Consider the following 23,690-nt stretch of genomic DNA (forward strand, 5'->3'; position numbering starts at 1 on the left):
TTAGAGATTCATTTTACGTGAAACCTACAGTGAATTCACGTTCGTTGGCGTTATTCATAATCCATTCGGCTGTATAAACATCCAAAAAACCATCTCTATCATAATCTCCAAAGTTGGGCGTCATTCCACTTAAAAGTCGTTTAGATTCAAATTCCAACGAAAGACCTCTTTCTTTGGCTTCTTCAGTAAAATAACCGCCGTGGTTGACGTAGAGATAGTGACGGGAGTCGCCTACGGTTGTTACGTAAAGGTCAAGATCCCCGTCGGAATCGATGTCTATCCATCCGGCAGAACTACCGTACATTGACGGTCCGACGTTAGTGGTTCGGGTTACGTCTGTGAATGTTCCGTCACCTAAGATTTAGAATAGTATTCAGGAAAATCTAATCTTTTTTCACTAAATTTTTTGAAATATTTAAAATAAAACTTTTAATTAGTACAGGAAACATAAATTTGCTCGAGTTCGGGAAATTTTGAGTTATGAAGTAAAGGTATTGTTAACTGAAGGAACCATTAAGTTTGTTCGAGATAAGGAAATATTCGAATTAAAGAGACTTTAATGTATGTATTAATCAAAACGTTGCTTTCCTCTTTAAAAACGAAAATACCAGTGAGGTAGTAAAAATACAGGGGGGGGGGAAATCTCAAAACTTAATAATCGGGGGAGGGGTTGGAATCAAAATGTCCGGGGTGGAAAATGTTTGAAAGGGAGGCTAAGACAGCAGAATTAGGGCAAAAGAGGGAACTTATTCAAAACATTTTCTCAAAAACTAATAAGCGGGGGGGGGAGGGGTTGAATAAGAATGTCCTGGGTGGAAAATTTCCGAAAAATTAATTAGCGGTGGACACTTATTAGGTACCCGAGAGTAGGTGAAAACGTATAGGGAAAAATGGGCAAAAAAATTAAGAATAAACAACCTAAAAAAAACAAACTTTCCCGGTTTTCAGGAAAAATAGATTATTGATTTAGGAAACTAACCATTATTTCTGTACAACAAGCTATTTCCGTAAAAAACAGTGAAGAAGACATCGTCCCATCCATCACCATCATAATCACCCACCGCCACTCCGCCCGTCAACTTCTCATAAGTACATCCTTCGCCCTTCAAACGGGCGGTGTAATTGTTCGGACCAGTTATTGTAGTATCAAATAAACAATCGTTTTTGTGTGGTTGTCTGTCTTTGTGGAGATGCTTGAAACCAACTTTCTGTAAAATAGAAACGACCATAGCTTTAAAAAATGGGTGTGGTCCAACTTGGACCTGGCTTGCTCAAAGGAATTTTCAATTTTTCCTGTTTTTGAGAAAAAATCTTTAGGTCCAGATCGGAAAAATCGACTTAACGGAAGATCTTAAATTTAGTATTAGTTAGTTCTTAGTATTTAATTTATGCACAGCGTTGTTAGTTCAACCTTGTTCGGGTCACACGTGATACATCTGTCTACTCAAAGCTCAGCAACTAAAGAGAACAGTCAAGGGTAAAAGTCGGTAAACCCAGGGGGAAAAGAGTGGCACCATACCCACACCTTTTGGTAGGTAGTCATGGGAAGTTTGCATTTTGGGACATTTTTAGAACGAAAAGGAAAAAAATGGAATAGAGGGTTCCCATGTTTTGTTAACTTGCGTAACTTCCGCCATTATGAAAGCAAACGTTCGATTTGCGTAAGGATCGCCTCCACTTGCGCACGCTTCGATCGCACCTTTTGGTTTCAATCCTTTTTGCTTGGAAAAAAGATTATGTCATAAAAATGTACCGCGCGCTCGAAAAAAAGTTGAGCACGTTTCAACTTTTTTCAACCGCTACGTCAGTTCACGTTAATGGAGTTGCTTCATTTTTCTTTTGACCAATAGCGTGAAAGCTTTGCTCGAAAAAGTGCGATCGAAACGCGCGCAAGTGGAAACCGGCCTTAAAGGGAGCACTTCTACTTGTTCCAACATTTGCTTCCATAATGGTGGAAATTACGTAACTTAACAAAATATTTTTATCAAATAAATAAATTTTTCTATTTCTCGGTCATACTTTCACAATTATCAAAACTTATCTAGATTTATGGGAGGGGGTGTCTTGGAGATGAGATTGGAGAATTATTAGTCTCCGCAACATCAGTTATGTCTAAGAAATTATTCAATTCCAAACATGGAAGTATTTACGAGGGAAAAAGCCCGAAATTCAACAGTTAATGAATGATTGGTACCAATAAATATGAAATTTGAAAGCATTCCCAAATTTTGGTACTTTAGATATCTATCATAGATTTTTGACATTTACAGACTATATTTCACGAGTTTGCATATTATGAACTAATCAATCAAGTTTTCCTTTAAGTCTGTCTATCGATCAATCAATCAACCCGAAAGGAAGCCATTCTGGCCAAACTAAAACTCTAAATGATAAAGTTTTCTTTCTTTTCTTGGTCATCTTTGGTGGTGAGCATATCAGAGAAAGAAAAGAACCAATTTTCCAATATTGTAAGCAAAGGTAAGGTTTATATGCTCACCAATAATAGTTTATTTTTACCGTCAACTTGTCGGTGGTCAAGGTCAGTGCTCCCTTGGACAAGGCTCCCTTTACAGTAAAGCTTAAGGGCTCTGGACATATCCAATTTTTCGATTTTACACCAACTTAAATGGCAATTTCTGAATTTTTAAAAAGATTAATGTATAACTTTTTTTATATGTCCTGTTAAACCTGCCTTTTTAGAATTTAAAAATCGAAAAATTGAAATGAAAAAATTAAATGAAGAAGAAAACGAAGAAGAGTATTTCACCTTTTAAAGCCCTAATCTCGGTATAAATCAAACATTTTGGATTTTTTTTTGGTTCATGTGATGTATCTATTTAGTATCTAAAAACACAATTTTGGAAAATTTTTGTGGAAGTATCTTTCCTTTAAAATCTCCAAAAACCTCATTTTTGGCAATTTTCTCCACTGAATTTCCATACGAAAACAGCTATAACTTGGGATGTAGCCAAATACAATTTTTTTCCGAAAAAATCTATATAAAGAAATTATTTGTCATTAACTTAAAAAATGTTTGAAACAATAAAATGATTTCCCCAAGGTGATTAGGCTTTTTTTGTGAAAAGTATACGAATAGCGTCGTTATGACGTTTTATTGAGGTCCATGCAACACTTATTCCCTAATTACTCATGATGTACACGCTTTTTTTTTTATAAGAATACACTTTATAAGAATGTCCATGATCAAAATGGCCAAAAAATTAAGAATATGCTAAGAATATCACCATCATGCAATTTTGCTATTCAAGCAAAGAATGTCATTTTTAGAGCATTCTAAATTATAAATTGCCAATTACCCCCAAGTAATAAGAATGCTGTAAGAATATTTTAGGATGATTTTCCCAAAAAAGTTAAGAATATCCATGATGAAATGGATTTACACCATTCTTATAAAAAAAAGAAGCGTGTAATTACTTAAATCTATTTTTTCAAAAGCAGAAAGCAGCGAAAACATAAGGTTTTATCTTCAAATTGTCCAGAGCCCTTAAGAGGCTACGGATTCGTGACTTTTACATTGACGGTTTTTGGAATGTGGAAAGAACTGAACTCTAAATCATTTGCACAAGTAATTGTATATACTTCTAAGAAGAATTCGGAGTTAAATTGATTTCAATTAACGTCCGAGTTATTGAGAAAAAGGGAAAGTCAAACACGGAGGAAATAAAAAAAGCCGTAAATTTCAAATCGAGGAAAAACGGCTTTTAAATCTTAATCTTATACACGCTTTTTTTTTAAGAAACACACTTTTAAGAAACATGAGTGCCTAAAAACTAAGAAACATCTAAGAAACATGCGATGCAGAGGCTGAGAATGAGAAAATAACATTTTTTAATTCAGTTTTTTTAAGGACCTTCCAATCCAGCCTTTTATGAGGCTGATTATGTCAAAAAGTTTAGAAACATTGAGGCTGCTTGGTAAAACTAGTTTCTTAAAAAAAAACGTTTAGCCGAGATCAAAATCGTTGACAGTTTAAGTCCAAGGGGTTGCATAATGTCAGGTTTGCGTTTTAACTGGACCGTAGGGAATGGACCTGGGACTTTCTGCGTACCAGACTCGTAGTTGCGTATTCTTTTTCGTTTTATTTAGTTCGCATTTGCTATATGGCATTATATTAAGTATCTTTTCTATAATTTTCTCAATGTATTTCTTAAGGTATTAATAAGTTGCGGTTTTCGTGCCACCAAAAGTATATTCGTGTTTGTTCGTGTTTGTCTTTTAACCTTTTTTTAACCTTCTGAAAAAGTTTTGATCATTTCTTATCTTTTTACTTTGGTTAATATTAATTATATCGATATGCATTTTTTGTCAAAAAATTCACTTTTCCCAGTTGACAAGATCCATCTAACATCTCTAGCGTACATTTAACGTTAGATGAACGTTTGGTGGCAGTCATCTTTGAAATGTGTCAGTAAGGGGGTGGGTGTTACGTTTGTATTAGATAAGGAGATATAAATACACATATGTTTTGTCAATTTGTCATGGTGAGTTGTGTCCTTTGATCCTTTGCACGAAGGTCAAAGACTTCAATACATCTCGCCATAAATTTTCTTCGGTTGTAAAATAGCGTGTAGAATAGAACATTACGTCGCATTTTCACTGAGTATTTTTTTCCCGATAATGTCCTTTGACCTTTTTCACGAAGGTCGCCTTTGACCACTACACGTTTTTTTTATTTTAAGAAACACACTTTTAAGAAACACGAGGCTCAGAATGCCTAAAAACTAAGAAACATCTAAGAAACATGCTGAGGCTGAGAATGAGAAAATAACATCCTTTAACTTGTTTTTTTTTAGAAACCTTCCAATCTTTGCATGAAAAATAGGCTGATTATGTCAAAAAGTTTAGAAACATGTAAGAAACATTTAAGGCTCAAAAGGCCGATTTCTTAAGAAACATTGAGGCTGCTTGGTAAAACTAGTTTCTTAAAAAAAAAACGTGTAATAGTTTTTTTCTGTCAATTGCATGCATCGAGGTCTTATTTTCTGTTCTCTTCAGACATTTAGTCATTCAATAGATGATTGTCCACGTAATTTTCAGATGACGTAATTTTCAACCTGATTTTCAACCTAAATTTAACACGTTCACTGCCGAGCCCTTTTCAGAAATTGAAAATTTGACGTCTTTGAATTTCCTCGAAAGTTTGACTTTCAGAGGCTCGACTCGGAATTTTACGAAGATTCCAGAAATGCAATAGAAAAGCAAGCAAGTGTTTCCATATTAAAAGGTTTTAGTACTTTGAAGTACTACGAGTAGCGAGTATACTCGTAGTCGGCTATAATATATAATATAGGAGGTTATAGTAAGGAAGTCTGCGACCGCAGTCGGAGGCGACCCGAAGGCTCCTCTTTCGATAGCTATCTACCCGAAGGTAGGGGAGGGCGCCACTCTTTCTCCCTGGATTTCTCCACTTACCCTTGATCCTTCTCTTAGTTGCCGAGCATCAAGCAGAGAGGCATCAAGTACCATCAAGTACTAACCCCCGCCTGGGGGTTGAACCCACAACCTTGCGAACCGCAGCCGGATGCTCTACCACTGTACTACGGTCGCTTATAGGAGGTTATAAGAAGGTCTTTAATAATGTAAAAAAAATTACCTTAGCAACTTCTTCAAATATAAGCTTTTTCTTTTCTTCATCATTCCCAACAAAAAAATCTTCGCCATTTGCAATGGTACAAGAACCAACCTCTTCGTTCAAAATCCTATCGTTCACAAGGATTTCCAATTTCTTCAAAGATGAGGATCGTGTAAATTGATGACCAGAATCTTCAGTTTTCATTTTCTGTTCAAAATGTGGACCGTATCCAAAGAAGTAATCATTTTCAACTTTGAAGATCTCCTCTGATGATACCAGAAGGTTTATTGATGCGATGATTAAGAACCGCAGCAGAGCCCACATCGTAGTACTGAAAAGAAAATTTGAAAAGGAAAATATAGAAGTGAAAGTCCTTAAATGTGTATTCTTTTTGTGCCTACAATCTGGAAGCATCCTAAACGCCTGGGGCATAAAAATAAATATTCGCTTATCGCGCCAGGAGAGGACCGCGCAACCTCTCCCGTGCGACATTCTTGTTGTGCTTACAATATAGAAACCATGTCAGCGTCGACATTGGTTTTCACATGATATCAAAGGGACTTTAAAGCAAGAAGATAATAATGTTGGTTGGGTAGCTCAGTTGATAGTAAATACACCGTGTAAAAGCTTGACCCCTTGTCATAGCCAAAGAGTAGCTTTGATCGGATAGCATGTGAGTTACCCTTCACCTTTCAGTATTCAACTTACCGAATCGGGCGCCAATAGAAAGAGGAATTGGCTTCTTGACTCCCTGCTGCACCTTCAAACGTTTCCAATGCTTACTTTCTTTACTAATATCCTGAATATATAAATTTGTTAATTCTTTTCTAAATGCGTTACTCTTAGGTTCCAAATAAACGGGTCCCCCCCGCTTGTTATATTTCCGAAAATTTTCCAACCTCGCCGGACCTTATTAGGACACCCCGTTTATTTATTTTTCAAAATAGTTTCAACTGTCAAAGAGAAGTCCCCTTACTTTGTTCTAAATAGCTTGATTTTAGCCTATATTTACCTTATTTTCGGGTTTTCAGAAGTACAATTTCCAATCCACCCGGCAATTAGGTCCCCTCGTTTATTAAAATCTCAAAAGTTTTCCGAACCCCCCCCCCCATTTATTTGCGCATCCAAGGTTTGTTCGGGTGTTCGGTGTAGTTTTAAGCCTGGGGAACATAGCTCTACGTCAAGTCCGTGTCATCACTACATACCGTACATATTAAAATTCACGGCTTACGACTTGAGTTTATAAATAGAAGTTTTATTAAATGAGTACAGACAAACTCTCAAGCTGTTTTCTGCTTAAACGGAAAAAATGTGGCTAAACTAATTGAAAACGTAATTACTTGGATAGCCTTAGACATATTTTGATTTCATTTTAATGATTGAAACAGGTATTTGGGCTGTTTCATCAATTTTTACTGAAAATCTTCTTAAAAAATTACAATTAAGGCCATTTTTTTCATAATTTTTCGATAAATATCTAAATATCTAAAAAAGGCTGTTCTTGCGTTTTTCGTCTTTTTTCTTCGGTTTTGTACTTATAGAGAATAAGAATAAGAATCAAATTTATGTTTGACTTAAGAAATGTGCGCTGGGATCTAAAATCAAAAGCCTCTCCCCTTCCCCAAAAACCATGAGCAAATACTGTTTAATGTGCACGGGGACTAAATTAGATAAATGGATAAACGGAGGGTACGGTAAATGCAGTGTAAAATTTCTGATTAATGGTGTCACTCCTTAAGTTGTAGACAAATTTTCGATGCAGACTACATAAAGTCACTATTAACTAATGCTACCTCAAAGAGCTGTATCTTAAATACAATATTTTTTTGTATTTGTACACTTCTAAGGTTTTATTCAACATTTCAATTTTTCCACGTCGAGGAAAATTAAGGTTATTTCTAGACAAAGAAAATTTCATGCAACGTTTCATAGACCTGACTCACCCAAATTGTAAGCAGCTCCTACTGTTTTGAATTTTTCTATGGCTACTGCAGCTCTTTTTACAAAGTAGCAAAAGTTTTAATATCTGCTCTCATAGTAGAGATCAAAAGAAGCCGGGGATGACCCTGTGTCTCAAGGTAGAGATTCTACATTTACGTAATAATGAAGTGAGGTATGAATTGATATATGAAAGCTGAAATAGACTGAGCTTTAGCCGTGTAAAAAAAAGAAAAAGTTTCTGAAATTACTAACACATCAAAATAAAAAACCGTTCTGTCCTTTTCTATTTTAGAATCAAGATTTATATATAATCTTGCTAAAATGATTTATTCTCCATAGCGACTACTTAGCTTCTATCGCGGGCTTAGCTTAGATAATTTTTACATCTTTGGTGAGAGAAAGAAGCTTTGAGATCTAGCCGAAGGGTGTTCGTACAGAAACAATTGCTAGATTGAAAGTAACAATTACCGCCAGAGCTAACAAATGCTCAACACGAAAATAAAAAAAAGACACTCAATCCAAACGAGATTGTTTTGTGAAAGTTTTGGAGATTCCGATCTAGCCTTCCGCTTCAGCTCATAAGACAAAAACTGTTAAAAAAATGACAAATTTGAAAAAATACCAAATAGAAATTTCCAACCCATAAGTCTAGTTCCACTGGGGCAATTCACAAAAGCTTTAGTTTAAGACACCTGAGTGGATGTCTGAGCTTTTAACAAATCGAATTCAATTTCCCCACCAAATTAAGATTTAAGAGATTTTCATTCCATTGAGGGGGTAGTCAGCTCCTTTTATTTCATACTACAGGCTAAATAATTTTCATTGGGTCATCCACTTGATCGAAGCAGAGAATGTCAACTTATGCAATTGACGAAAAAGTACAAAAATAAAATACCTTATATTGATCGTCTTATTTCTCCGTCTTTTTCGAAAGATTGATACTGTCATTAATCGCTTTCTCGATGAAAGTGATACATAAGAAAGACATTCAAGTCATTTATACCAGATCCGAAAAAACCGCAAAAACAATTATAGTATAATTTCATTATGTTGCTTATTACGTACGAGATTTCTCGTTTTGTACGCTGACACTCTTTTCCCTTGACCTTGTCTTAACTTAATCAAGAAAATCAAACTTTCTCATCCTTTGACGGATAACTTTTCGACCCTTCTTACGCAAGCCCCGGTTGAACTTGAATGCCAGCATCCCCCTCATTTGTTTTGCTACAAGGGATACGAATCAGCCTCAATAATCACGTCCGCTTGAAGCGCAACTTTTCGCTAAAAAAGTTTTTCAAGCTGGGAATTGTTGATGAGATTAAAATTTTAGTGAAGAAGAATATTAAAGGTACGTAAGGACATAAAGGGTCGCACCACAAAAACTTGCCTTAGTAAATTCTAAAGGGTGTTGATGCGAATCTAATGCTGACGTTATATATAGTTTGAGCCACAATTGATTTTGTGGTTTTAGCGATGCTTGCTAAATCGATCTGGCCAGCCAGGGTGCCGTACGCACCATAATGCATATGCTGCTCTGCCAACCAATTCTCCTGAGTGAATATAGTTGGACAGAAATTCTTATATATTATATGGTAGTAAGTAAGTCTGCAACCGCAGTCGGAGTCGACCCGAAGGCTCCTTTTTCGATAGCTATATATCCGAAGGTAGGGGAGGGGGTCACTCTTTCTCCCTGGATTGCTCCACTTACCCTTGATCCTTTTCTTAATTGCTGAGCGTCAAGCAGAGAGGCATCAAGTACCATTTTGGAAATCTCTGGTATGACCGGGCTGGGGGTTGAACCCTCAACCTTGCGCACCGCAGCCGGGTGCTTTTACACTGTACTATGATCGCTATTTATGGTGAAGAACAGAGATAGGAAAGGAAGTGTTACAAATACTAAATAAAATAAACATAAAACATAAAAAGGGAGTAATATTTTTATAATTATATGATATTATGTTCCGGAACGAGTGAAATATTTCCATATTGTACTCGCAACTGTCCGATAACTATTACATAAACTCCAATGGTTTTTGGTTGTAGTTGCTTTTGAAAGGAAGAACATAATATCATATAATTATAAAAATATTACCCAAAAAATGCACTTTTTGTGTTGGAGGACACTTTGGTATCAAAGTGACGTTAGATTGCTTCTACCGCTACAATGCAACAACATCTTTTCGTCAATTTATATTTTTACATGTAAAATACAAGATATATTGTACTCTTTTTAACCAATCAGATTGCAGATATTTTTTGGATCGCCGATAAAGTAGTAATATCCAATTCTTGATATTCTTGATGCCACTTTCAGTATGGGGAAACACTAGAACTAGCAACAAAAATCCAGTCTTTCTTGGGTGCTTCCAGATGAAATATCATGTAAATGTTGAACTGCAGAATAGGATGATGTGACAAAGGGGTTTTCTTCCACGAATTTAAAAGATATAATATCATCAAGTTAATTGTCTGATTCAATTTCCAGTCAATTAATTGTTAACTTAATTTCGGCGTCTTTAATCTAGTAATATGGTTAGATTCTATCAAACAATATAATGACCGGAACTGCACTCAACATGTTCTGTCAAAAAAATGACTTAATAGATTTCTTTACCAGGACATTCGATTAAAATTGTTAACATAAATTTCCTGATATGATTGGCCTTCATTTTCTTGCCGCTGATGAGTCAAATGAAATCGGCTTTTTGATTAGAAAATCCTGTCTCGGGGAAAACTTTTTTACGTATAAATAGACGAACTGAACAATATTGGGAATAGAAAACCCTTGAGTGAAAATTGAAAATTTTATTGTTAACACTTCAAATATCTATAGGTAGGTTATCCAGAATTGTACTTACTTCTCCAGTGAGGCCCAAAATTCAGTACACCCCTGTCTCACAGTCCCGGTGGAACTTTTTTCTTCAGCTGGAATAAAACTTCCTCTTGAAATCTTAATGGGGATAAAAATTCTATTGTTCTAAGATTAAAAAAATCCAGTGGGGACGGTTTTGAAGTGCAATTCTTAAACGCATTGAATTTCGAATGGGGATCAATGTAAATTTCCCAGTTGTGCTGAAATTCTAGGATATTTTCCCACCGGGGACGAAATCTTTGTCGAATTTTTCATTGTGGATGGGGTCCCTTCGGGTCTACACAGGGGTGTCTCAGTACCGTGAATAGCACAGGTCAAAATCATATATTGACGCTGTGCCGACGAATCGAGATCCTATTCAGCGCGCAATCAACGAAGACAACAGTGATATTTTTATTCCCGTCGTTGAAAACACAACTTAAAAAAGTCATCAATGCGAATTCATAACATAAAGTCTGTCTATTATTTCGATTCAAATAAAGTGACATTTCCATAATTGAAAGTTTAGTAATTACTGTTATACATTTGGGGATCATGTAAAAGATTTCTTTCGAAATAAACTCATTTCAATTACACTTGGAGGTTTCTGGGGAATTCGTAAATACAGGGTGTCCCTAATTAAAGTATCGAGTTTAAACATGCGATTGAGTAGAAAGTTTTATGTGCGTGTTCACAAAATTGGCTGCGTTTAGACCAGCCTGGCATTTGTAATTGCTTGCAGTATTCTTTTGAATTCTATTGTTCCGCACAATTGTTCGGTTTGTCAAATGCCTAATGATGCCAGCGTGTTGGCATTTCGTTGGCATTTGAAATGCCATTTTGAGCAAAGGATTCCCCTTTTCTGGCATTTCAAATCAAACAAAGGAACCAAAACAAAGAGAAAAAATGACATTTTTGATTTTTTAAAGTATTTGCACGTTTTTTATTCAGTTCTTTCTATAGATTGTAAAATTTGCAAGATTTGCCATAGCCTAGCCCTACGGCAAAAAGTTTCAGTCTTGATGACTGCAGTTTTTGAGAAATTCCATGCTTTTCATTGTTTGATCTGTCAAAGTTGAACTTGAGGGAATCACCTTTTCAGTAATGACTCTAAAAAGACGATTTCTTAAATGCCATGAAAGAAAATACAATGGAAGAGCTATTAAAATCGAATCCCTCATGAGCAAATGCCAAATTACAAATGCCAGTTGGTCTAAACGCAGCCATTGTATTTTAAGCTCTGCCTCTTTTTTCTTTGTCATTACGATTAATTTATACGTTGTACCCAACTACCTTTTGTAATAAGCCTGTGTGATGGAGAACGTTCTTATATTTTAGCGATAACACACACAAACTTTTCTACTCAATCGCATGTTCAAACTCGATACTTTAATTAGGGACACCCTGTATTAAACATCATACTGATACAGTCTGCTAGACATTAATATGGTAATATTTGCTCTTCATCTTTGATTTTTCTACAGTGATTAGATTGACACATGCGCGATAAAATTTCTATTATTGGTCTTCAGAGGTTAATATATTATTCGAAAACTTAACCTCTGATACTCTGGGTAGTGTCTCAGTGTAGGCTTCTAATGGGCGCGAAGATGTTCTTTGATGGTTGGTGTCCGACGACAAAATGTCGTCATTTTTATGTCATCATTGAGTATATGTAAAAGCGCGTTTCGTGGTCACAGGTCGTATTGGGTCTATTGATCACATGGAAGGAGATCTCTGGTCAATTTCTGCTTGTCTGAAAGAAAGGTTTTAAGACATTTTTAAATGTTGATCAAATTCAAAACATAACGTACCCCTCTAAATCTTCTTCCAACGTTTTTTGGTCAATTTGATGACGTCACCATACTACGGATTTGTTCGAAACACTCTCAGATATAACAAGGGGACGTTAAAAATCATTTTCGATCTACCAAGGAAGAAAATAAAAAGTTATGAACTGATAAAAATCAAAATATCAAAAATTTGATTAAGTTTTCGGAATATTTCATCCTCCTCTCTACAGCTTTGTACCTTTGTCTATAAATGGACCCAAAAATTAACTATTCTTTTTCGTGAGTTTTTTGTCCTCTTGTTTACGCTATGATAATAGGGAAATAAACTCTTTGTGATTTTTTGGATTATATTTTGTGTCTTCGAAGAGAAGTAGCTCAACTTTCCCGATTAATTTCCCTTTTGGGTACACTATCACTGTAAGAGTTTAATTTTTTTGTTTATGATAATTCTCTTTTCAAAGCTAATAACCGACAGATGAAATTACAGGTTTGTTTCACACTAACAAAGGACAACCGTAACGTTTTAAGAACGTACTATTAATGTACATTACAGATCCATTGAATATTTTGAAAACTTAAAGGAAGAAAACTTCTTACTTAGCGTGTTGATATCAAATTCATGAAAATTTGAAATTAAATTCCTTGTTAAAAATCAATCTTCCCTCTTATTATTTTTAAGGGGGTAAATTTCCCCTCTTTAAAAACAAATAATATCAGAGGGTCTAAAGAATAGTCAAGTGTGGGATGGTTAATCTTTCTCTCGAATTTCCCATAAGGTATTTTACTATGATCCTATATTATTAAGAATTAATTTTTCATTTTGATAATCTACACAATGGCACGGAAAATTAGGACGGAGGTATAAATCCTGACGCGTCTCTGATATAAGACACTTTATTCACATCAGTTTTGTACGCTTCAGACCTGTTTAAACGGAATTTAGACAGGAAAAATTTGAAATTTTACATACGTCAGAAATAGGTAAGATTTTCTCTGTTTTGATTTGATTTTAATAGATTTTTCTTCTATATAGAAGGAGGTCCAACAAAATTGATGTAGCCAAAACACCGCCAAATATTTTCAAATGTTGAAAGTTTATTTATTGAAAAATTATTGAAAAATTCTCATTCTCTTTACTCCGAATATTTTACTATCGATTGTCAGTGTATCATAGACATTTTTGTACTGCACATGTATTTTACAACTTAAAATTGTTTTTTTTTTCTACGAAATTTGCCACATTTTGACCTTATTTTTTCTAATTTTCTACTTCGTGTTCATTATTTTTCCAAAAAGAATACTTTTAAACATCTATCAATTCCAGGTATATATTTATTGAGGAAAAACAAAAAAACTTGTTTTAGGCAGAGCTTTAGATACTTCTAATAAATAAACTCTGAAAGGTAAATTTTGAGATATTTAAAAAAGGAGGAAGAAAAAAAGATCGATTTCGAATTTTTTGGAAGAACTAATATCTCTCACTGCATGTAGCGATTATCTTTTACAATATGAGTATTTTAGTACTTCGCTTAGATAGATTAAGTCTTAATTAATGTCTGAAGGTTCCTGCTAATGATTAATAGAGCTGCTTATTTTTTGGTTCAGGTATAATAGATTTTGAAGAGTGTTTAGTTTAAGCTAGAAGCGCAGGATATAAGGGGTAGGGTCTAGAACTACATTATTCGTGCAAAGTTCGTCGGGGAAAAAAAGACCAATTTTTTTTTGCCGACGATTATTTTTAACTGATGATTAATTTTTTCCGGCCAACATTTTTCCCGAATGAATTCAGTTACTTTGGTATTTGGAATTGTTTATTTAGCTCCATTTAAACCCAACCTCTCTTTTTGTTGAGACCTCCACCCTTTTCTTAACTTCTCCTCCCCTGCCCGTGCAAGTAAACATCCTAAACGTGAAAATAAATGTACAAGAACAAAACTTGTTTGTGAAATTAATCTGTTTTCTTATTCATGAAAACGCCTCCTAAAGGGCTGAATATTTGGATTTTAAGTTAATTTTTAGAGCCTATAAAAAGCTATAGTCATTCTTTTTTGTATTAGTGTAAGCTTTAGATTTTTCTCTCCTGCCCTTATGGAAAGAAGTTGGTTGTTGAAAATTATTAATGTATTTTAAACTAGTCTTTTAATGGCGGAGATATTCTGCATAGCTATGAACAATATTCTATATGGTGGCGGTGATTTAATGATTTGCACCTTATCAGCCTCGTTTTTACGACTTTGACAAATGTTATGTACACTGAATAAATTTCTATCAATCGGATTTCTAATCTTTTTTTTTTCAGGTAACATGAACTGTGTGTTGATCTTTTTGGTATTATTCCTGGCAAATAATGTTTACTCCGCCTCCTTGACACGTGAGGAAGATGCTCTGGTAACTAAGCTACTGGACACGATCGAAAAACGGGATGCAGTACCTCGACTTGGTAAACGAGAAGTACCTAGGCTTGGAAGAGAAATTGAGGACGTACCTAGGCTTGGAAGAGAGATCGAATTGGTACCTAGACTAGGACGAGAAGCTGAAGAAGTACCTAGACTAGGACGAGAAGCTGAAGAAGTACCCAGGCTTGGTCGAGAAGTTGAATTGGTACCCAGGCTTGGTCGAGAAGTCGAATTGGTACCCAGGCTTGGTCGAGAAGTCGAAGTTCCGAGACTTGGGAGAGAGGTTCCCAGACTAGGACGGGGAATTGACGAAGTTCCAAGATTGGGTAGAGAAGTACCTAGGCTGGGTAGAGAACTCGAAGTTCCCAGGCTAGGCCGAGAAGTACCACGGCTTGGAAAGCGTGAAATTCCAAGATTAGGAAAACGAGAGGTACCTAGACTCGGACGAAGAGAAGTACCTAGACTGGGACGTGAAGCATCAACGTATGACTTGAAACAATTGTACAATCAATTAAAACGTGAAGTCTCAAATGACATGATAGAAGCTGAAATTAAAGAAGAAAAGCGCGTTCTGAAAGCGTTCGATCTTGGCACGCGTGGTCTAATATTGAGAAGAATCGGAGATAAATTAAATAAAGATGGATTTTCTGACCAAAAACGGGATATGAATGAAAAGGAAAGTAGCAGACCATTCTTGCATGTGAAACGTACAAACTTACTCTCGTTGATCGAGAAGCTTACTTCAGAAGAATAATATGTTAAAGTAGTATTTAATAATTCTAATTTTAATGAATCATTATCATTATATAAAAATTTATATCGTTAAAATAAATAGTTGGTAGATTATAGAGTGGCTTCTAAAATATCTTAAATAACACCTATACAATTCTTTATAAGTCAGCCAGCGAAAAGAATGGTGCGAGTAGCTCTGGATACGGAGATAGGGACAATGGGCGTATTTTGAACTTAATTGCTAAGTCACCACACCCTGAACAAAATTGCCATCCAGCTGAAAATTGGCACAGATGCTCTTTAGGGTATACTTAGTTACCAAAAAACCCCGTCAATCCGGACAACGGAAACCACTTTTTACATCTTTAGAAACCCCTGACCCCTAGCTTACCCTAAAGGGAACGACTCACCCATGACCTAATTAAAGGCCGGTCTCCACTTGCACGCCCTTCGATCGCACTTTTTCGAGCAAAGCTTCCACCCCATTGGTCAAAAGAAAAATGAAGCAACTCCATTGGCGCGATCTGACGTAACGGTTGAAAAAAGTTGAAATGTGTTCGACTTTTTTTTCGAACGCGCACTACATATTTATGGCATATTCTTTTTTCCAAGCAAAAAGAATTGAAGCCAAAAGGTGCGATGGCAGCGCGCGCAAGTGGAGACCGGCCTTAAAACCTGTGCCACTATTATGATTACAATAGTTAATGAATTATCACACTGTGACGACAAACAAACATTCTTTTCAACGTGCATTCTGTACCATACCTACTCATAGCCCCGGGGGAGGTACTAGGGCAAAATGGGTTATGGGGATGTGCCACTGGGTCCCAGGTAGGGTCGCAAAAACACCGAAATAGAAAAAACCTTTTTTGGAAAATTTGAGGAAAAAGTAGAAAATTTGGGAAAATTTCAGTCCCGTTCAGAGTCACTTTTTTCGCAAATTTCGGCGAAATCTTTGAAAAAACGAGTCCCGCGTAGGGTCCATTGCTCGAGCCTCAGTGGAACGCCCCGTCGGTCGGCAAGGGTAGTTTGTATCGGAAAAGTGTCAATTTTTGTGACACCTTACTGTCAGAAATGTCAACATGCTCAATGTGTGAAAATATTTAGGTGTCAAATTTTATTTTATTTTGAAGCTAAATAAAAGTTAGGAATTTACAGAAAATTTCACGGTAAAAGCTCTATTATTTCAGGAGCTATTACCAATAGTTTGACCTCCGTACAGAGAGAGCTCCCCTTAGGCCGAATAGGGTTAAAGAAGATTCTGCAAGAACTCTTTTGTGGACTTAGCAAAATCTCGTTTTTGGCTTTATTCACAAACTGGCTGTATCGCAACACTATCCGAAATTTTTATCATTTCGTCGCGATTGATAGACCTTCTCATAACTTACGTTTTGAACATCACTTACCTCGTTTTGAAATTATTGCCATGGTGATTAACACTCCCAGCGGATTTTATTTTTTCATAAAAAAATCATTTAATGTCTTAAGAGATATAATCACCATAGTAATTGTTTGAATACGAGGCAAGTGATGTTAGTGACGTAGGAATGGGGGGGGGGTTTACCAGCTGAAGGTACGTTCGGCGAAAAAAATCGCTTTTAGAATCGTACCCTTACAGTGCAGAAAAAAAACGGTCAAATTCATACCCTTACAGTGCATTTTTTCAAATTTAAACTTTTTTAGAGCAAAAAAATCAAGATTTTCAAGCAAAAATTTACAGTTTTTCCTAGATTTGCTGAAATTTCCACCTATACAGTGCATTTATCAAAAGTCCACCCTTACAGTGCATTTTTGACATTTTGAAAAACATACGCTTAACCACCGCACATACCCGTCGGTCAATTTGCCTGACTGCCCTTCCCCCGGGGTTTATTTAATTGTTGAGCGAACTTCTGAATTGAAAACAGTAGTAAGTACTGTGCAAGAGTAACCATGGCAATAACCCAGGATCTTGGATAAATTTGTACCAATCAAATCACAATTAAGAAGAATAGAAAAATCTATTGAAACCTTATTCGATAATACCCCCTTCTCACAAACCAACTGGAAAATTTGGCCAAAATATCTAAAAATAATCAAATAAACCAATCCTCTCTGCAAAATACTATGCTATTTTTCCCATTCCCACTGAATTTTCTGACTTGAAAACAAACGAATTGAAATATCCCAAGCCATAAAAATTATTGGAATATCAATCCCCATCGAGTTTCAGTCCGATATCTTCATCCCAACTGGCTGAAAAAATCCTACTGGGTCTGTGAGAAGGGGTTGTGATAATACTAAAAGTCACTCTAATAAACGATCCTCTACTATTCGATACGCTCCCTTATTAGATGAAAATCCAATTCCCCTTGGAAATCAAATTAGAGAGCGTCAACTGTAACGTGATTGAGATGTACTTATGTGATAAAATTCTTATATTTCGTCACAACAGGAGAGAGAGACATGCCATAACTTACCCGAGAACAATTAATGTAAAATCACTCACGTATACAAAACAAACTTGTAAAACAGTTGAAACAATCAAATACACCCAAATTTGTTTTGATTTTGTATTTTGACATGTGACATTTGTTTTGATTTTGTATCCCGCCGCTTATGGTTTGTTCACAAATTTTGTCAGTACTTTTACGTCCCTTTAAGAGAATTTTTTTCCAATTTGTATACAGGTTTAATAACCATCAAGAAAACAGCTATTTCATTTTTGTATTATTCTTTAAATTCCAGTATAAGGTATAAGTGTACAAGCTCAAGGGATTCGAATTTCAAAATTCAGACGTTGTAGATAACATCACAAAGGGCTTGAGTTACCGTCAGCACAAATGGTATAAGGCTTTCAGAAAAATATAAGCTGTGAGGACGAACTGTAAAAGTAGAAAATGATTTTTGATATTCGGAATCTTGGATAAAGGAAAAACCAATTACAAATTACAAACGTATGAGAGATTCAATGAAGGATTTGAACCAGGTTCCGGAGTTCTTTTTGTGGTATTTCTTCCTCATTCTTTCATTATAATGAAAAATAAAAGCCTTGTATTTCATCTACTGAAAGTTATCTAACTATAAATTTTTAATAGTTTTTTCGTGTCTATAGGGGCCTCTATAATAGTTTACACGACTATTAATGTTCATTTGATCATTCCGACGTGGATGTTATTTGTTCGTCATTTGGAACCACACGGATAGGCTCAATGCCCTCAATATATCGATTTGGTCTCTCTCGAATGTCTCGAACTTTTTTCAAAAGAGTGTCCCATTGCAATTCACTCAATTTAAAGTTTTCGTACATGTTGACGGCTGACATCCAGAAAATTGGGCATTTCTTTGTATCAAAACTCTCCTCCAAGCTTTGTAAGAGAGAATCAATGCAACGATCCAAATTTTCAAACCCGTCGACACCGTGTTGCTCTAACGTGAAAAATAAAATATATTTCAAATGGATAGATTTCAGCTTGTTAGCGGACACAGGGAACACGTGATTTTTACAAATTGTTCGAAAACCAATGAAACATTTCCGAATCGATGTTGGAACGTGTTTCATTAATGTCACTTCAGCTTTTGAAAACGATATCCGCCATGTTGATCCAGTTCTCATCCCTTGTTCTCGAGGCACAAAATGGCAGCCGTTTCCCTTTATTGCATCTATTTCACCGTCTGCCGGCCATTTAGCATTTCCTCTTTGTCCCCAATCACTTATGTCAGGCCATTCATCACATTTTAAGGAATATGTTAAATCACAATGAAAGCGATCATGTTTATCTTTCTCCGATCCAAGTTTGTATTTGATTGAAGGCCCTTTAATGTCGATGCGTGCAAAGTTAACATACCTCTGCAAGCAACACATGCAAAATAGTTGACAACAACTTTCCTCAACGTAATCTGGGAACGAATCAAAAGTCAAAGAACGAATTGTTTCCTTTATCATTTTCTTGATAGTATATCCTTTCAATTCCTCATTATTAGAAGTGATGTTGAAAAAGGGCGGGGTTGTATCTTGAGTTACCCGAACCCCTGGGTTATCTTCAGTAATGTTTGACGGCCAGTTCCATTCCCCATCGTATGTTAAAAGTGTAGCGTGGTATTCTTCCGTCGATTCTCGATTGAAACTTACAAAATCTGTCTTAGGCGAAATCATAAAATCAAGGTCAGAAACCAATGCATGATTTTCAATGATAGTTTGGTTAGATGCAGAATCAATCCAAGCAAGAGATATTGGTATACTAAGCCCCTCTGCTACACTACCAGCTAAAAATAACTCAGTTTCAATGTTCAACTTTGGTTTACTCTCAAGTGTTTCTTTGGTGATTCTAAGATATCTCTTGGCTTTGTTTGTAGCTTTGTCCAAATTTGTTGGTATGTGAACAAACAAATTATTTAAACATTGTTCAAGAGGTTCTGGAGACATATTTAGTTGGATTTGTTTGGTTGGCTTTAAATAACACCATTGGCAGAGGAAGATCAAAATAAATATGACTACTGCTATTGCACATCCCGTTGCGACATTTATTTTATAATATTGCTTTGTAAAAAGTGGGAGTGTGAAAACCAATGCTGTAATACACAAGCCAATCACAAGAAAGATTGATAAAGACAACCAAATCGTACGACATTCAATAACTGTTAACGGTGGCCGATTTCTTATCTTTTTTAAGTATCTACAACAAGCCATATTGCCTCTGCACAAACTAACTTTACAATGATTAATTATTTCGTATATACCAAGAAAAGAAAAATAACCAAACTTGCTTTTTACAATACTTTAAGTTTCATGTTTCCAATCCTCAGTTGTAAACAGTTTGGAAACATGAAACTTAAAGTATTGTAAAAAGCAAGTTTGGTTATTTTTCTTTTCTTGATATTATGCTCCTTCGGTAGAGCACTCTTTGAAGATACATTTAACTTTTACATATATTTCGTATATACAGTGCAGATGAAACTAGGAAACGTAACTCGGAGTGTATACAAATTGCACAAGCGACGTTAATTAGTGAATTGATTGCTTATTAATGTTTACAAGAATTTTTGTCATTGGATTGGTCGTTAACTATTCAAACAAAATAACCAATTATGTGGGCATCTTGTAAAAACTTCAACGCAACTGAGTAAATGTTGACTTTTAAGAGCTTTTAAGAGGAGACGAGCTGGAGTTTTTTTTGGAGATGCTTAACTGATTGGTTATTTTTAAATAATAGGGATGACGCGTTCTTTAGAATAAGTAATACAATCGTTTGTCTCAACATTTAACAACCAACAGAGTCATCAAAGAACTTGTAAAAACTCCAGCTTGTCCCTTTAAGAGCTGGAGAGTCAATGCTTTCCATCGGAGAGTAAGCAAAAAATTAGTTTGCGGAAAATAAAGATGGAAAATTATAGTATGGAAGATATGTGTTAGCCGAAGCTAACAAAACTGTCCTGGGGGTTCAGAATTAAATAGAGAGCAATAGAATGTGCTTTTTATAGATTTTTACTACAATGTCCTAAGTTCATAATGTCTAGTTCCATATTAAAATTCCTTTTTCTAATTAAATAGTTGCGGCTAGATACAAAGAATAACCTTCAGCATAATGCCGAAGGTGGGCCGTATTTCATATAGCTGCCTGACAACCCTTTCCTAAACGAAGCGATTCTCCGCAATCGTTGAAAAATAAAAAAAATTTTCTAATTAAAATAAAATGCTACAATCTTTTGTTTGTTTTTTGGTATAAAAAATCCTAATCAAAATAAAATACTACAATCTTTTGTTTGTTTTTTAAGTATGAAAAATTCTAATTAAAATAAAATGCTACAATCTTTTGTTTGTTTTGTGTTTATTTTTTGAAAATCCTACTTCTTGATAAAATAAAATACTACTTATGTATGAAAATGTAAAAAGAAAAGAGATGAACGTGGGAGTCTGAGTTCATCATTGAAAGACATGTATACGATAGGTTAATTCGCCGTGTTGAAGACTGATGCCTTCATGTTGGTTTTGGGAGAACTTGTTCACCAACCCAAACGAGTAAAACAATCAACACTACTGTTTGTGTAATGCTTTGCTGTGGTTGATGATTGATTTCATTCCCAAAGTCTGTTAAGACATTCGATGCGTATCACCGAATTGCCGATTTCACTGAAGCGCGATTTCATCTAACGGTAAGTGCAAATTTTGTTATATTTCGGTATTTGTGAATCTTTTAAAATTTAGAGTTCTATTATGTTCGCTTTGCCACGTGGTGTCGTTCTCTACGGATTCTCTTTTTTATAGATTCGATGACGACATTTGATGGATGTTCTGGTACTGATGTTTGGTCCTGAAGTCCAGGTAACTTTTAATACTTCACCAAAGTTGAAGTTTTTCTGTAGTATATCCGGTATGTTGACTTCCATGATAGAAATTGCTTGAGTGTTTGACGCAATTACTCTTCCGGATCTTGCTCCGATTGTGGTGATGCCCGTTGAGTACTTGGTAGAATTCATATCGATGGTCTTCAAATTGCTGCATGCCATAGCTGAGGTCTCCTTTGTGACTGTCGTAGTTGGAGTCTCGTTTGTGGTCGTCATGGCTATTCGCATTGTCATGGCTGCTACAGTTACGAGCCATAGTGATAATAGTCCGATCATTAGCTTCTTGATTGACTTGTTATATACGAATGGACCTTTAACGAACAACTTGGGATGCTTGAACTTTGAAGGGTTCACCCGTGCCATTCCTTTCTTCGTCTGGATGTTCTCATTCGGCAGGTTCACAACTGCTTTGATTCTCTTCAAGAAATCTAGACCAAGCACTAGGTTGAATTCCACGTTGCTTGACACATACACTTCATGGAGCCAACTTTGACTTCCTATGGCCAGTGGGAGGATAGTCGACCCTACTATCTCCACTGTGGATCCAGTTATTGACTTCACTGTACCAAAGTCTCTCGTGTCATCTGTCATCATGAATGGTTCCACGTTGCATTGGTCCCACATTTCCTTTTTGATGAAGGATATAGGGCTGCCGGTATCGATTAAAGCTTCTAGTTTGATTGGCATGTTCCCCAACAATGCTGTTGCCGTCACCAACATCCCGTCATTTGTGCTTCCATTGATGATGTGCTTTACTGCCGAAACATGGTTTGCTGAATTTTCTTCCTGTTTTCGCCTGTTGCCTCTTCTGGATTTCAGACTTCGAGGTGGAAGCTCTGGTGGCTGATCTTTTGGAATTTGCTTTGATTGTTTTTCCTTTTTCTTCCTTTCAGTAGCATTCTGGCTCGTTCCTGGCATACTTGATATGTATCTCTCGACTTCTTTTCGAACATACTCTTGGATTATTCCCATTAGTACCAAATCCGATTTGATGTCGTGATTTGCGGGGGTAGTTATGTTCGACATTTCAACATTATTTCCAGTAACTCCTTTTGCTTGCAGCTCACTTCTATACTTGAACAGCAAGAAGAGTAAGATGAGTCCAACGACGATTATGAGTCCCATCATGACCCATTTGTTGAAGATTTTGGCAATGCCTTCAGCAGCACTGTCAATTAATTCGCTTCCTGCGTCTCCGACTGCATGGATTAGTTCACTTCCCGCTCCGCCCACAGCCTTTACAGTGTCTGTTAATCCCTTACCGAGGGCAGATATGACTTGGCTGGGAGATTCTGATAGGAAGTTTCCAAGTCCGTACGTGATAGCTGTTAAGATGTCTGGCTTGTGGGGTGTTTCTTGATTTGCTTTCATCCTTGCCACTTCTTCTGTGATTTCCGCTAATTCACTGACGGCTCCGTAGACTCGAGACATGATTTCGGATATGGTTACTGGTGGAAGATGGAACTTTTCTTCTAGTATGATATCCTCGTGATCCCCTATGATGTCTTGGATGACATCTTGTGACTGAAAATCCTCCAGAGATTTCAATAGGGATTGTGTCTTTCGGATTGTGCCATTCCTGCTTATTCTGAAGGAGGATTGTTCGTTATCCACCACGAATAGAGCATCGCGTCTCGCGCATGAGATTGTTGGGCTTTCATTCACCACTTGCCTTGTCGAGAGCACCAAGAATTCTGAGAATGGCGAATCCTGAGAATGTGTGCCATTAACACTGTCCTTCTGTTCTTCAGTTCCACTCCCATTCGAGATTCTGCGGATGGGAAAATGTAAGTAACAAGTGTTATTATACTGTCTTGACCACCAGATTTCGACTGCTTCCTTGATTTCCATACACTCTTTCAACATGATTGCGTCTCCCATTGGTTTAACAATGACGTTTTGACCACTACGGATCCATTCATTTGCTGCAGAGGGGAAATGATTAGTTATCCAATGGTAAAGTTTGTTTTGACCAGCTTGAAGATTGCATGTTCTTCGCATCTCTTCTAGAAGGTGATGTTTGTGATTGATGAGTGCATTAACAATATGTCCTTGTACTA

General features: G+C 36.2%; 3 protein-coding genes across 7 annotated transcripts in view; 1 reads left to right on the plus strand and 2 right to left on the minus strand.

Annotated features, from left to right (window-relative positions):
- The window catches only part of LOC136798318 (uncharacterized), a 26,557-nt gene extending 18,056 nt beyond the window's left edge, over nucleotides 1–8,501 (minus strand). Inside the window, exons 1-4 of one of the 2 annotated variants that reach the window (XM_067054909.1) lie at nucleotides 8,430–8,501; nucleotides 5,615–5,924; nucleotides 980–1,208; nucleotides 29–354 (exon numbers count right to left, since the gene is read on the minus strand). In XM_067054909.1, the coding sequence (XP_066911010.1) occupies nucleotides 29–354; nucleotides 980–1,208; nucleotides 5,615–5,924; nucleotides 8,430–8,482 (918 nt within the window). In that variant the 5' untranslated portion in view covers nucleotides 8,483–8,501. The remainder of the gene's footprint in view (nucleotides 1–28; nucleotides 355–979; nucleotides 1,209–5,614; nucleotides 5,925–8,429) is intronic. The other variant, XM_067054910.1, reaches the window with a different exon arrangement.
- The window catches only part of LOC136798320 (uncharacterized), a 21,850-nt gene extending 6,430 nt beyond the window's left edge, over nucleotides 1–15,420 (plus strand). Inside the window, exons 1-2 of one of the 4 annotated variants that reach the window (XM_067054914.1) lie at nucleotides 2,425–2,478; nucleotides 14,478–15,420. In XM_067054914.1, coding sequence (XP_066911015.1) covers nucleotides 14,483–15,328 — 846 coding nt within the window. In that variant the 5' untranslated portion in view covers nucleotides 2,425–2,478; nucleotides 14,478–14,482 and the 3' untranslated portion in view covers nucleotides 15,329–15,420. Of the gene's footprint in view, nucleotides 1–2,424; nucleotides 2,479–12,886; nucleotides 12,955–13,082; nucleotides 13,160–14,477 lie in introns of those variants that run through there. The other 3 variants (XM_067054913.1, XM_067054912.1, XM_067054911.1) reach the window with 3 other exon arrangements.
- Nucleotides 15,421–18,442: 3,022 nt separating this feature from the next.
- On the minus strand, nucleotides 18,443–19,711 carry LOC136798376 (cyclic GMP-AMP synthase-like receptor 2). The gene has a single exon (XM_067054987.1). It carries the CDS (start codon nucleotides 19,709–19,711, stop codon nucleotides 18,443–18,445), a length of 1,269 nt encoding a protein of 422 aa, XP_066911088.1.
- Nucleotides 19,712–23,690: the final 3,979 nt, after the last annotated feature.

This window comes from Clytia hemisphaerica, unplaced genomic scaffold, assembly GCF_902728285.1.
Source record: "Clytia hemisphaerica strain Z4C2 unplaced genomic scaffold, Clytia hemisphaerica genome assembly, whole genome shotgun sequence".
Lineage (NCBI taxonomy): Eukaryota > Metazoa > Cnidaria > Hydrozoa > Leptothecata > Clytiidae > Clytia > Clytia hemisphaerica.

Coding starts and splice junctions, on each gene's coding strand:
- LOC136798376 (XM_067054987.1), bottom strand. CDS start 19,711: ATGTCTCCAGAACCTCTTGAACAATGTTTAAATAATTTGTTTGTTCAC.